Raw genomic sequence first — 14578 nt, 5'->3', positions numbered from 1 at the left:
CTTTTTCTTAACTATTTCTAATGACATTTGAATGTAAATTTTTATATTTTTTAAGGTTAGTTTTATATTTGTAATTCTCAATTAATATAGTAGGACGTGTGTACTTCTTAACTTATACTAGATTCGGACCCGCACATACGTGCGGGGTTGATTTCAAAAATTAAGGTTATTATCATGTTTGAAATATATTACATATGTGCGGTATAATGTTTATAAACATATTTTAAACGAATATTAGTAACATTTACAATCTAAACTCGTATCAATATAGCATTTGATATGTTTTTGTTTTTTTAGATGAAAAGAATGATCATATATGTTTTGTTTTTTTAGACGAAAAGTATAAACAACTACAATTAAAAAAATTAAGACGAATATAAAATGTTTATATATGGATAGAAAAATTTGTCGCATCCCATATATGTCATATTTATTTTATTTCATAACTGTGATTATAATGATACTTTACCCATTTGAGATTATATATTATAGTCTAACAGATAATGAAATAGGTAGAAGATTTGGATGGGATATTCGTAATTCATGTACTTTTTGTTTGGATATTTAATTTTTACAAATTAGTGGACATTATACAAATTTTCTTTATATTTCTCAAAATCTATACTATTAATTTAAAAATAATTTTGTAAAATATATTATTTAACATATTGATTTTTTATACCACACATATATACACATATATACATATGCTATATGTGTGGATGGTTACACAAATCTACTATACAATTATCTTAAGTAGAATCAATCACTTGAGAATTATATTTTTTGATAATTAAAGTCCTTTGTCAATACTCCTTCACGTTTTTTCTCCTTGACACCATATGTAGTAACAACATTTGTTCTTTTTACCGCCTGCAAATATATATATCCATATAAATATGAAAATTATGTGTTACAAAAATATATTAAAATCATTTATATATTGGTATTTTCACATTTTTTTTATGGTAAGAGGTACCTCCAAGTATCTATACTGGTATCTTCATGTATCATTAATAATATATAAAATAAAAATATCAATTTAAAATTTGAAATCTTAATTAAAGATATCACTAGTTTTTCGTAGTTACGACAGTCTTACGATATAATTTCATTAAGAGAAACAACACATTTTGTTGTTAAATAGTTAGGATTTTGTCAACAATGATGTAAATGAGAACCATTTTCAGGGATGAAAAATATTAGAATACTAAAAGCATAAAAACCTCAAAAGAGTAGTTCAAAATAGAACAAAAACGCCACACATATATTTTCTTGAGTTAAACATGAATTTTTGAACTCTGTAAAAAAATAGAATTCAACATAAATTAGTTTCATATTAAAAAAAGACTTAGAAAAGAAGTGTGCATATTAAATGCTTTATAAATTCAAACATTGTTTATAAGTGATGATCTTTTCATTATTTTATCTGATAAAATGACCTTCAATATACCCCCACTGGTTTGAAAAAGCTTGACATCATGATTCGGATCTGCCATCGTTGGTAGCCATTTTGATATACAAAATTAGGTATTTCAAGTAAGATCGGATACTATGCTCTTTGTCTAACGATGGTTATATATAGATGCAATTGATACCATATATTTTCATAACAAAATGTTATTTTTGTTCCTATATTTATGATTTTTTGAATTGAAAATGTTTATGATTTAGGTGATAGTAATTAATATTGTTTGCACATTTGGTAAGAAGATAATATATTTCTAAACATTTGAATTTGATCCTAATGACTCATACCCTAAACAATTCAAAATATGGTTACTATTAAAATACGTAATTGTTAAGATTCGGATTTTGGAAATTTTGAATACTAATTATTGTTGTTTACTTGTTTGAATGCTAATTATTTTTGTATGTCGTAAATGTTGTTTACTTGTTTCCCTTTTTGTGCCACTAATTATGATTGTGACTGTATAATATATTTTATATAAATCAACAATAACATAAATTGTAACTTCTAAGATCAACTTTCCAAATGTTTTTGTAGGTCGTTGTCCTTTTTTTTTGCAGATAATTCCAAATTAAGCTTGGAAATCTTGGCTGAGTTGAATGTGTTGAGATCAGATTTGATATTTGTAATTCTTGTTTCAAAATTTATTAAGATTAATTATAATATTCTTTATTCCTCAGTATTTAATTTGCTTACAGGTCTGTTTGGATACACGTTTACCTTATACAGTGCTTCTATTAATTGTATATGTTTGGCTCTTAATCTATGTCTACTTATTAAAAATAAACATTTTTAATAATATAGATTATATAGCACAACCGATGCCCGAAGAATAAGTTTATAGTACGAGAGTCCTGAGTTTAGTCCGGAGATCGATTAAAGTGATATTTACATTTGTTTTATTTTCTTCTGTCGTAATATTATTAGTAAATAGTAACTTGTTCTCTGTTTAGAATGTTTTTTTTATGTAGCTGAACTTTAATTAGTCCATTAATGTATGCTAAAAAAAACAACGGTATGTGAATAGTAAGTATGAAATGAAAGAGAAAAGCTCGTTGTAGTTCTAACATTATACGTTACAATGTTTTGTTACTTTTGCTCTAAAAAAAATTATGTCCATGGAAAACAAAGATCAAAGAATTTGGGCGTCTTGTTGATAAGCTTGCAAGGTCCTTGCTTCCGTATTTTCCATTCACATCGTCTGCATCCAAACTCTTTAAATTCTTTGTCTCTACTCTGTTTGTAGATTTCAAAATAATGACTTCCATTTTCCCAACTGAACTTACAGAAAAACAAAGTCCGGCCGAATATATCCGGTTTAAATCCAAACGACCACGATTCACCTGGTGCTAAAGTCCCGAAACCAAGATCATCATCCCCTGATTTGCAATGGTGCTCTAGCGTCAAACCACCTTCAAGATCATTACGAATCACCACTGTCGTCGTTTTCTGGGCTCGAGATATAGTTGCACTTATGAAGGTAATCATTACAAAGAAGGCTAAGGATGCTTTCATACCACCCATGATGATTCGTCCAATTTTATTTTATTTTGTCAATCGAAGTTTATGTTGATGATTACTTCACTCAAACTAATAATGTAGTGTTGATATTGTAATAATCTTTTATTTAATATGTTTAGTCAGCACTTTACTCTTTTGGCCGTACACTTTCCAAATTAAAATATATGCATAGTCTTTGTTCCCATAAAGTTTATAATTTGATCCATATTATTTGGACAGAGATATACGAATTCCTTGTTCAGCAGCTTTGTCAAATTGAGTCGTATCCTCATAATTAATATACAAGTCATTCCGTATAATTGAGTCGTGAATGTTTTGTTATTTTTTTGGTTTTTTTTAATTTATTTAAATAAAATGTTGTTGTTATTGACAAAATTTATTTACACAATTGCTCCAAGAAGATAAACAAATTGGCCACGAAACGATTGAGGCCCATAAGTTGATTGTTGAATCAGTGTGGTCTGTTTTGAACTGTTGTCGCATCTTTTATGCAAAAATTTTAAATTGGGCTTTTTTCTTGTATGAACTTCGTGCCATTTCAGGCAATGAGTGCAAGCTTTTTAAGCAAAATTTTAATTTGTTATCTATATTATTATTTATTTTTTGATAATTAATATGTTTAAAATGTTAACGGTTAACCTTTTTGATAACCGGTTTGCGCTAAGTCTGGTTGTTAAATAACTTATGATGAAATATTGCGAAACGTATCAATAGGTTTAATGTTAATATACTATGCTTTAAAGTTTAAACCATCTTAAAGTTTGTTACAGATTGTATAATAATTTTGTCATTTAATATTTGATAATTATAATATACATCAAACTATTTTGTCACACACGCTCCTAACTATTCCTTCATTCCCGGTTAACACTTTGTAAGACGACAGTTTTACAAAAGCTGAAGAGAAGGCGTTGAAGAAGCGGTCTTGATCAGCCGCAAACGCTTCAGCAAACGGACGTGTGCGTGGGTCAGCTCCAATCTCCGAATCAATCCTGAGATTGCCACGTCCAGCTATGGCATCATCGTAGTAAGCTGTATCAAAGACCACCGCAGTTTGATCGTTGGGAACAAATGTGGCTTCCGCGGCTTGTGAGGTTGGAGAAAGCTCTGGACAAGCAACACGAAGAAACGTTTGGAAACGTGGATCCATGTTCTCGCTTGTCGCGTTTGCGTTATCACCGAAACGTGATAGTACGTTGTTGCAGTGTGTCACTCCTATTGTATGTGAACCTATACGAGATTATTATATGAATTAGTGTCTTATAATAATTTATTATAAGAAGTAAATAAATAAAAGTATATATACCCATGATGGCCACGGACTCTTCGACGGTCATGCCTTTGCCGGCAAAGAGACTTAAGGTGGTGTCCACGTCAGCAGTGGAAGGAGGGAGCTCAGAGTCTGCCACGTGTTTGCTGTGAGTGGAGAGAGAGTCTTTTCTTCCTAGTGGCACTGCGATGAGTGGGCCTCCCGAGAGAGCTACGGCTTCTCTTGCGGCGAGGATGATTACGTCAGAGCATGAGACTTGCTTGGGACACTCCGTCTCTAGTGAGGTTTTAATTGAGCCAATAAGGTCTCTCTTTCTGATTCCAAAGTTCTTGACTGAATCAATCTCCGTGAACTGTTGGTCCCCGCTTGGCTCGAGTAGGATCGATGCGTCACAGCCCTATATATAAGACAATTAATGATGATAGATGAAATGAAATTATTACCAAGAAAAATGATCTATTCGAGTTTTTCTCTCCATCTCCTTCAAATATTTAACATTATATTGGATACGAAAAATTGTGACTTATCTTCAACAAATTTTCATTTTTTAACTAAAAACATAAAAATATCTATACTAATAAAAAGTAGAAGCTTAAAATTAACATTTTTTAAAATCTCCAAAATTTTATATATTAAGAATTATTTTAAACAACCAATCAGGATTTAACATGTCATTTATTAACATTTTTAAAATTTCCAGAATTTTTTAGAAAAGGAAAATTTTAAATTTATGGAAATAAAAGAACTATGTACAATATCCCATATCGGCTAGAAATTTTTTAGACAATGATTCAGAACCAGTATAAATAAAATTAATATGCTACCAACAACGAATGAGCATGAAAGCTTGATTTATTAGGCGTCTAAGTTTAAAAGTTTTATATTTGGTTTGATCCAGTTTTTTATTTGATCAAATTAAAACTTTAAAAAGTTTCAAAAAAATATATTATAATTTTTAAAATTTTTAAAAGTTTAAATATTATAAATATTGAAACTTTTAAAAGTTCTTATCTTTTAAAAAGTTTTTAAATCTTATAATTTTTAAATTTTAAAAGTTTAAAATATTATAAATATTGTTTTTTTGTAGTTGATTATTATAATTTGGTTTGATCTGGTTTTTTATATGATCAAATTAAAACTTTAAACAGTTTCAAAAAAAATTCTAATATTTAAATAATTTTAAAAGTTTAAATATTATAAATATTGAAACGTTTAAAAGTTCTTAACTTTAAAAAGTTTTAAAATATTATAAGTTCTTAATTTTAAAATATTATAAATATTATCAAATTTTATATTTCGAAACCTTTTAAAAATTTAAAATATTATAAATATTGTAACATAATATCAATTATATTATAACATAATATGTGTACTCATATTGATGATATAATATAATTGATATTATTTATTTATAATTAATATATTCTTATAGTGTACTCATATTTCTATATATCATATGATTCATATTAAATAAATAATTATTAGTATATTTTATTATGTTTTTAAAATATTATAAACCAAGTAAGGATTTTGGTTTGAGAAGTTTCTAAACGGGTGGATCTAAAACCAAATAAGTATATGGATAAAATTGTCAATAATTGGGTGCATGTGTTGACTATGCTGATAATCATGAATTTCACAAATTTTATGAGAAAAGAAATGATTTTGTTCTTGGAGTTTGATGGATTAACAAGTTGTGTGGTAGTCTAAAAAAATGTTTTTCAGTGGAAGAATGCGAAGAAGTTGACGAGGAAGAAGAAGAAAAAGAGTATAATGAAGAACCAAATGGTAAAAGTTACGATGACAATTAATACAAAATTTGACAATGAAAATGACAAGAAAGAATATGAAGAATAAGAAACATTGAATAAAAAACACGAAAACATAGGTGGTAGCGATCAATTAAATATGAAAACGAGTTAAATTCATGATTATAAAATTGTTTCGTTTTTCTGATGGTCAAAGAAAATGGTTTAGGATATGTGAGGTCATCAGTTTGATTTGCTTCGCCTGGACGTCAAGTTAATTTTTTTTTATCAGATTTGATTTTATAATACAACTGATTTTTATATTTAAAAAATTGTGTATCTGAAATTTAATTCTTTTCAATTTTAATTTTTTATGAGATAATATTTTATTACTGTAATCAATCATATATAATTTTTATCAAAATATATCAAATAAACCCACGCGTATATGTTATATGTGAACTTTGGCTCGTTTACTATATAAAAAAATTTAAAGAAAAAATAAAACGAAAGCTCAGATACGTGTTAGAACAAAATTATATACCATTAAAATTTTAAAACAAGATATATATCATGTACGAACGTCCACTTTTGGCAATTTTAAAGACTGAATGATCATATTATACATAATTAATAACGATCAGATTCATGACATGCTGTCATGCTGATATGTTTATTCACATAATTAATAACGATCAGATTCAATATATGTTTCCAACTTAATTAATAGGTTTTGATTTAATTAACAAAAAAAAAACTTAATATATATAGGGTTTGGTTTAACAAGTATTTTCTCAATTATGTCAAGGATCCGGATTTATATATATATATATTGAAAATTTTCTTGGAGCGAAAAAGAGAGAATGATGATTTAGCTAGAGATAGAGAACCTGAACTTGGCAGTCATGAAACATAAGCCTTAGCAAGGCTGCAGGAGAAGTAGGATCAAGAATAAACATTGATGAAAGTGAAGATCTCACGATCTCTTCGACTTTGGGACAAGTCTTCTCGTAGTAACTATAAGATAACGTCCCTTCGTAATTAGTCTCCATTTGATCACCATTAATGCACGTACATAACACGCTCATGATGACAAGAACACATGATGCAGCTGCAGCTTCTGCAACTTTGCTCTTTGGTTTCATCACCCTTTTTTTTTTGGGTACAGAATTGGAGGTAATTAATATCGGTAGCTAATGAGAAGATGACTTGTTTATTTGCACTTGGAATTATATGTATAAATAGGAAGTTGAAGAAAGTAAGTGTCCGTGATATTAATAATAACCACAACCGAAAAATATATGAAAAAAAAAGTTATATGAAATCATACCGATTGATATTTGCCCGAAAATTGGCAGTATTAATTAATGTCAATTATATTTTCCGGTTAAGTCTGGTTAACAGTTTCAGAACCGAATATATCAATATTAATGTGATGTTAGATAAAGTATATATTTTTGATTGTATAGAAATAGTTCGTAAGCCAACCATATCGCATTTTTTTCGTGAGTTTTGTTTGGTTTTGGTGGTACCTGACTATCTGGGAATTGAAATCACGCATGAATAATGTGAACTGTTAGGTTTGATTCAATAAATGGTTATAGGTAACAGTTGATTGAGAAGAAGACAAGACATATAGAAATGGGTAAAAAGAACATGTATGAATAATGTGAACTGTTAGGTTAATTTTCACGTAAGCGTTTATAATACTCCATCTTTTTATCCACTATAGTCTATATGACTATATACACACATGTAAGGTTAGTAGAAAAAAACGAGTAGATTAGGGTTAGTAGTAAACGACGAGCTAGTAGATTCTAGAGACACCAGAGACACCAGAGACAGATGGTAATATGGTGGGACTCATTAATATGAATTTGGGGTGAAATTAATGTCCATATAGCTGTTTTCCAAAAGTTGGATAAACACTGTGACTTCACTATATCCCCTTCGTCATCCTTATAAACTCTTCTAGTACAGTATTACTTTTTTCTTCTCTGTATTATCTCCCAAAACATTGGTTATTAATACAAATTAGGTCCACAAGTGTATGAGAGTATTTATTAATAGTAATTGTGGTGATTTAGAAAACGTAAATGCTTCTGCGAAACTCTATCTATATATGACACTGTAATTAACTATCTATTGAGAAAGAAATTACTTCAATTTAATTTATTGTCGACTAGAGTCATGTCGTAAACTTTCACAAGTAGCATCAAAGCTATAGATTCCTTTTACTATGTTCCCGCTTCCCATTCCTCATCAAGTTTGAGGTTTCTGGATTCGTTGAGGACAAAATTTTTTATCCTATAGATACGAGATGAGGCATTTTATATCACAGCTATATGCCTATACAAATACATATATTTTGCCACTTTAAAAATATTGCATTATACGTTGGAATCGACTAATACGTACATCGGGTGTGAACCATGCAGTACATTTTAAGATTATTGATTAATCGAACACATTTGCAAAAGATCAGACTCCTTAATTCAAGACGTACGGAACGCTAGATAGTAGATCCTACGTTGGCTTTTTCGGACTATTCCTTTGATTTATTTAAAAATGATTTTCCATATGTAAGTCTCATAAAAAGTCGGCAGAACTCATTTTCTATGTCATTGTTACAATTAATATTTTGTAATGCCAAATATAAATCTAGTTGGATGTTTTGTAGGGTATAAGCAATGAGGACCGCGCGCCGTTTCTCTTGAGATTTTAATGGCTCCTGAGTGAGGTACTTCTTTTGATTACGTTAATGAATGAGCGGTTTATACATTGTATCATCATTACATAAACAAACACAATCTTCCTTCATTCTAGATACCAAAGATAGAAATATACTTCGAAGTATTTATCGTCCATTAATCAATACTAAATGTCTAAAAATAAAAACAAAACATTCTAAGTAAAAACCAATTTCTTCCTCCAAAATCCCTTACCTCCCAAACGTAAACAAACACAACGAACAAACCTAAATTTAAAAACCTGTTTTCTTAAATTAAACCTCTTCTTTCACCCATATAATATTTTTCTCACATCTCCATTCTAAAAAGAAAACTAAAAACCCAAAAAAAAACGACAAAAAAGAAAAAAAAATATGGATCATCGAATAGCAATGATCCTTGTCCTAACCCTAGTTGTAATGTCTTTATGGGGTTCGGATGCATCAGCAATGCAAATGACTAAATTCGATGCGCCACTTCTAACTGAAAAAATCGCAACAAACAGATCGATAATTGTCGATATTGAAGGCAAAGGAGACTACACTTCGGTTCAAAAGGCCATTGATGCTGTCCCTGTTGGTAACTCCAATTGGATTATCGTCCATGTCCGTAAAGGAATCTACAAGTACGTATATATATATACTTTTAAGAGGTTTAACCATTTAATTTTGTTTGATATGCCCAAAAACTTGCTATATATGTATATACGACCAAGTCATAGTAATCCAATATATACTAACTAATATAACATTTCTGATTTTGAATTTGATGATTTTAGTATTTTTTTTTTGTGAAAAAGGGAGAGAGTGCACATTCCAGAGAACAAGCCGTTCATATTCATGAGGGGCAATGGCAAAGGCAAAACGGTGATCGAATCTTCGCAAAGTTCGGTCGATAATGTTGCTTCAGCCACTTTCAAAGTTGAAGCTAATCATTTTGTCGCTTTTGGTATCAGCATCAGAGTGCGTATAACAATTGTAGATATTCGAAATTTGTTTTTCTTTTCAATTACGTCAAATAATAACATTCGTGCATGTTATGAATGTATAGAATGATGCACCCGTCGGAATGGCATTCACGTCTGAGAACCAATCGGTTGCAGCGTTTGTGGCTGCTGACAAAGTAGCGTTTTACCATTGTGCGTTCTACAGCTTGCACAACACTTTGTTTGATAACAAAGGTAGACATTACTACCATCAGTGTTACATCCAAGGCTCCATCGACTTCATCTTCGGTCGTGCAACTTCCATTTTCAACGTACGTTTCTCTCACTATACACATTATCTAAATCATAGCATATTTAAAAGAAAACTAATTTCCGATATCGTTACAGAATTGTGAGATATTTGTGGTATCGGACAAGAGGGTGAAACCGTACGGGTCAATCACAGCTCACCATAGAGAAAGCGCAGATGAACATACGGGTTATGTGTTCATAAGAGGCAAAGTGTATGGAATTGATGAGGTTTACTTGGGCCGGGCCAAAGGACCTTATTCTCGAGTCATCTTTGCCAAAACTTACTTGTCCAAGACCGTTGTCCCTAACGGTTGGACCAACTGGAGTTACGACGGCTCTACCGAGTTAGTCTTTCAATTAATTAACTTTTTACCTAATTTTGACGAGTACAATATTTAGTTAATGTATTAATATTCTTGAGATTTATCAGGAATCTATACCATGGAGAGTATAAGTGTCATGGACCTGGAGCTGAGAGGCAACAAAGATCTGATTGGGCCAAAGAGCTTACAAAACAAGAAGTTGATTCTTTCTTGTCCATTGATTTTATTGATGGAACTTCTTGGCTCCCTGTTTGGCTTCAGCAAAAGTCTTAGAGTTCATTATGCTGCCACGTTTGGCTTTGGCTTTTCGCATTTTGGTGTGGCTTGGAAAACAAAAACAAAAAAAACATATATGAAGAAGGAAGACTTAATCTTTAATTTCTTCGATGATATTTCATACGAGACAGTTTTCTCTCTTTTTTTTTTGTTTTTTTCCTTTTCTTGTTCTACTCTATAATGTTGTTAGAGTTATCGGAAACTCTTGTGTTGTTTTGCACACATTAATATATAAGATAGTTTCCATTTTAATAATTTATGTAACCTAAAATTAAAACAAATAATTCCAAATTGAAATATTTTAAATGGTTGTAGATTAACTTTTTTCAAAAGAAACTGAATATTGGAAAAATGATTTTATTAACTTTTTTTCATTAGTGAGCAGAGCAGACCTTGTCATGACCTCTTTGTTTTGGTCTTATCTAAGACGAGATATGATTGGATGACTTCGAACTTAACCATGTACTTGACCGCACTGGAGTGTATAGGTTCTCTGGCTAAGAATCTCCCTCATAGCTTCAAGCCAATAATATGCGACCACGTGTCACTGAAATCCAATTCAGCTAAAGCCATCCAAAAACTTTAGCAACGTGGCCGGATATTGTACAGTAGTATCTTCCTGATAATGACCAAATCACCCTTAATATAACAATTGAAGATACACGAAAGCTTATGTTAATTTAGGGGTAGCTTCGTCTTTTAAAGAATCATCTTCTTCTACCCCGAGCCCGCCTAGCTTCCTTCTCCGTCTGCGTCTTCCTCCATGAAAGCTCTCGCAAACGGTTTTTAACAGTGAAAGTTTTTTAAAACAATGCACTTCTTCTTCGTCCCGACTTCTTCGTCTTCATCACCTTCTCAGGCGAATACTTCTTCGTTCTCTCTCTTGTTTCTCGCCCCTTCTCAAATTCCTGAGAATCTCTGTAAATTACCGGCGAAGATCCATATCGGAACGCATGGAATCTCCGGTCAATCGTTTCTCACGCATCCTCCGTGCTCATCTAAGAACACGTCTCTGTGTGCAGTCGTCGACAGGTCTTCTTCAGGTGTATCATCGCAACAAAAGGAATTTGCGAACGGCGAGGGAGAGGGAGATGAATCTAACACGGAGGGAGTGTTGGTAGTTCGACGGCCGTTGTTGGAGAATTCCGATAAGGAATCTAGTGAGGAAGAGGGAAAAAAGTATCCAGCGAGGATCGATGCTGGTCTGAGTAATATAGCGAAGAAGATGCCCATGTTTGAACCGGAGAGATCGGAGTCGTCGTCTTCATCTTCAGCCGTGGCTGCTGCTAGGGCGCAAGAGAAGCCACTTACGGTGAATTTGGACTTATCTTTGTACAGAGCAAAGGTTCTGGCTAGGAATTTCAGATACAAAGACGCTGAGAAGATACTGGAGAAGGTAACATCGCTTTATCATGCAATTCTGGTTCTCGAATTCAGTGACTCTTTGTATAGTTTAGAGAGGTTAATGTAAGGAGTAAGACGTCTACTGAATCTAATCCTGTGTTGTTGGGTTTTAAGTGCATAGCTTACTGGCCGGAGGATGGGAGACCATACGTGGCATTGGGGAAGATACTGAGCAAACAATCCAAGTTAGCCGATGCTCGGATCGTGTATGAGAAAGGGTGTCAAGCTACACAAGGAGAGAATGCATACATTTGGCAGGTGCTATATAGTTTTAAAGCAGTTTGCTTGATACACTTGAAGGCAGCTTTCTGTTTCTAATGCATATCATATACCTGTCTCCTTTGAAACAGTGTTGGGCAGTCCTGGAAAAAAAGTTGGGAAATGTAAGAAGAGCGAGAGAATTGTTTGATGCAGCTACGGTGGCTGACAAGAAGCATGTAGCAGCTTGGCATGGATGGGCAAACCTAGAGATAAAACAAGGAAATATCAGTAAAGCTAGGAATTTGTTAGCCAAAGGCCTCAAGTTTTGTGGCCGAAACGAGTATATCTACCAAACACTTGCCTTATTGGAAGCCAAAGCTGGTCGGTATGAACAGGCAAGGTACCTGTTCAAGCAGGCCACTATATGCAACTCCAAGAGCTGTGCCAGTTGGTTGGTAAGTGTTTTGCATCATCAGATGGCTGTGATAAGAGCTGATAGGACAATGCCATTCGAATAAGTTTCACCCAGTGTAAAAAGAGAATGCTACTGTGCTACTGACATATTCATGACACCTAATTCTGACCTCCCCTGTCTTCTCCTTATCAGTCACATGATTTAGTTTCAAAAGGTTGCTTGTATCTAGATGTTAACAAAATTTTCTGATTGAGCTTCTCTTTTCTCACTAAATGTTCATTCTTATGAACAGGCATGGGCTCAGTTGGAGATACAGCAGGAAAGATACCCAGCTGCTAGAAAGCTTTTTGAGGTAACTGCTACATCGTTTTTTTATATATCCCATTCACAATGAGGTCAAAGCAGCAAAGGCTGTATATTTATCCCGGAATGACTTACTACATGTGAAAGCTTCAGGCTCTAATCACATTTTTATTTTTCCACAGAGAGCTGTCCAGGCAAGCCCCAAGAATAGGTTTGCGTGGCACGTGTGGGGGGTGTTTGAAGCTGGAGTAGGTAATGTTGAGCGTGGAAGAAAGCTCCTGAAGATAGGTCATGCGCTCAATCCTAGAGACCCTGTTCTCCTTCAGTCTCTTGGCTTACTGGAGTACAAACACTCATCTGCTAATCTAGCCCGGGCTTTACTAAGAAGAGCATCAGAGCTCGATCCTAGACATCAACCTGTTTGGATTGTAAGTGTACAAGATTCAGTTTGATTGCTCTTTACATGATCGATCTGCTCAAATAGTTTTGGTCAATAGGTTTTCCTTCTATTGGTTTTTAAGTTGTAAATAAAATTTAAACCATTTGCTTTTACCAAGTATCTGGCTAGCGAATTCAAGAGTCTTTATAATTGTGTATGGAAGGGGAAATGATTGGTGAAAGTGTATTCCGGTTTAGGCTTGGGGTTGGATGGAATGGAAAGAAGGAAACACAACAACAGCTAGAGAACTTTACCAGAGAGCTCTCTCCATTGATGCAAATACCGAAAGTGCTTCTCGTTGTCTACAGGTATAACTACTAAAATCTTTCATTTGCAACTTTATGTGTCCTCTTAGCCAATGAACGTAAACATTGTAAAAATGAGGGATTAAGACTTATTCGCCAAAAACTTGTTGGAATCATAAAATAGCCGGCAAGTTTGCTAAAACATTAGCATATAATTGGAGGATGTGCTGAAACAAATTCTTTGTCTCTACAGGCGTGGGGAGTTCTTGAACAGAGAGCAGGAAACTTATCAGCAGCAAGAAGATTATTCAGATCTTCATTGAACATTAACTCACAAAGTTACGTTACATGGATGACATGGGCACAACTTGAGGAGGATCAAGGAGACTCCGAACGTGCTGAAGAAATCCGTAACCTCTACTTCCAACAAGTAAGCTCTTGTACACATTCTTGAATTATAGCAGGATCTTCGACTTCTAGTAGACTTTATATTCACCTGTTCTTCATTGCAAAACAGCGAACAGAGGTTGTTGATGATGCCTCGTGGGTCACAGGATTCTTGGATATCATCGACCCGGCTTTAGACACTGTTAAAAGGCTCTTGAACTTTGGTCAGAACAATGACAACACCAGGTTAACTACGACTCTTAGAAACATGGGCGGAACCAAAGCTAGCCAATCTAATCAGCAAACGGAGAGCTCTGTGGGACGGGAGGACACTGAAACTGGGAGCGGGTTTAACCTCGATGCGTTTTTACGCGAGAAGCTGTCGTTGGATCCTTTGAAGCTGGACGTTAATCTTGATTCTAAGAGGTTAGAGAGATTCACTAGAGGGAGAGCATAAATGGTGCTTGAGAAAATATGAGGGACATTTATTGGAGCGGTGTAAAGATAAAGGATTCGAATGTGTAATTTTGATAAGAATGATAATATAGCAATTGTTAAAATTTTAAAAAGATTTTGGAAGATTGATTTGATTCATTAACATCAGTTAAA

General features: G+C 33.0%; 4 protein-coding genes and 1 pseudogene across 4 annotated transcripts; 3 read left to right on the top strand and 2 right to left on the bottom strand.

Moving 5' to 3' along the window:
- Positions 1–2581: 2581 nt before the first annotated feature.
- Positions 2582–2995, bottom strand: LOC104705174 (S-protein homolog 2 pseudogene; annotated as a pseudogene).
- Positions 2996–3703: 708 nt separating this feature from the next.
- Positions 3704–7447, bottom strand: LOC104781867 (peroxidase 29). Its single transcript, XM_010506643.3, has 3 exons — positions 6901–7447; positions 4299–4659; positions 3704–4222 (listed from the first exon to the last, which is right to left on the bottom strand). Exons 1-3 carry the CDS (start codon positions 7153–7155, stop codon positions 3810–3812), a joined length of 1029 nt encoding a protein of 342 aa, XP_010504945.1. The 5' UTR covers positions 7156–7447; the 3' UTR covers positions 3704–3809.
- A 1525-nt stretch (positions 7448–8972) lies between these two features.
- Positions 8973–10881, top strand: LOC104765550 (putative pectinesterase 67). The gene is made up of 5 exons (XM_010489276.2): positions 8973–9364; positions 9539–9701; positions 9790–9996; positions 10073–10320; positions 10407–10881. The coding sequence occupies exons 1-5, from the start codon at positions 9114–9116 to the stop codon at positions 10570–10572; spliced, it is 1035 nt and encodes a 344-aa protein (XP_010487578.2). The 5' UTR covers positions 8973–9113; the 3' UTR covers positions 10573–10881.
- A 366-nt stretch (positions 10882–11247) lies between these two features.
- On the top strand, positions 11248–13558 carry LOC104781848 (protein high chlorophyll fluorescent 107). Its single transcript, XM_087452847.1, is given in 5 exon segments — positions 11248–11971; positions 12094–12237; positions 12330–12635; positions 12888–12947; positions 13081–13558. Coding segments are annotated over 5 exon segments (1380 nt in total). The 5' UTR covers positions 11248–11386; the 3' UTR covers positions 13366–13558.
- LOC147949624 (protein high chlorophyll fluorescent 107-like) lies at positions 13506–14538 on the top strand. Its single transcript, XM_087452848.1, has 3 exons — positions 13506–13645; positions 13836–14012; positions 14100–14538. Exons 1-3 carry the CDS (start codon positions 13547–13549, stop codon positions 14424–14426), a joined length of 603 nt encoding a protein of 200 aa, XP_087308974.1. The 5' UTR covers positions 13506–13546; the 3' UTR covers positions 14427–14538.
- Positions 14539–14578: the final 40 nt, after the last annotated feature.

This window comes from Camelina sativa, chromosome 1, assembly GCF_030686135.1.
Source record: "Camelina sativa cultivar CO46 ecotype springtype chromosome 1, ASM3068613v1".
In the NCBI taxonomy this organism is placed as follows: domain Eukaryota; kingdom Viridiplantae; phylum Streptophyta; class Magnoliopsida; order Brassicales; family Brassicaceae; genus Camelina; species Camelina sativa.
Note: the sequence above shows the minus strand (reverse complement) of the source record. Positions and strands in the feature narration are given on the sequence as shown.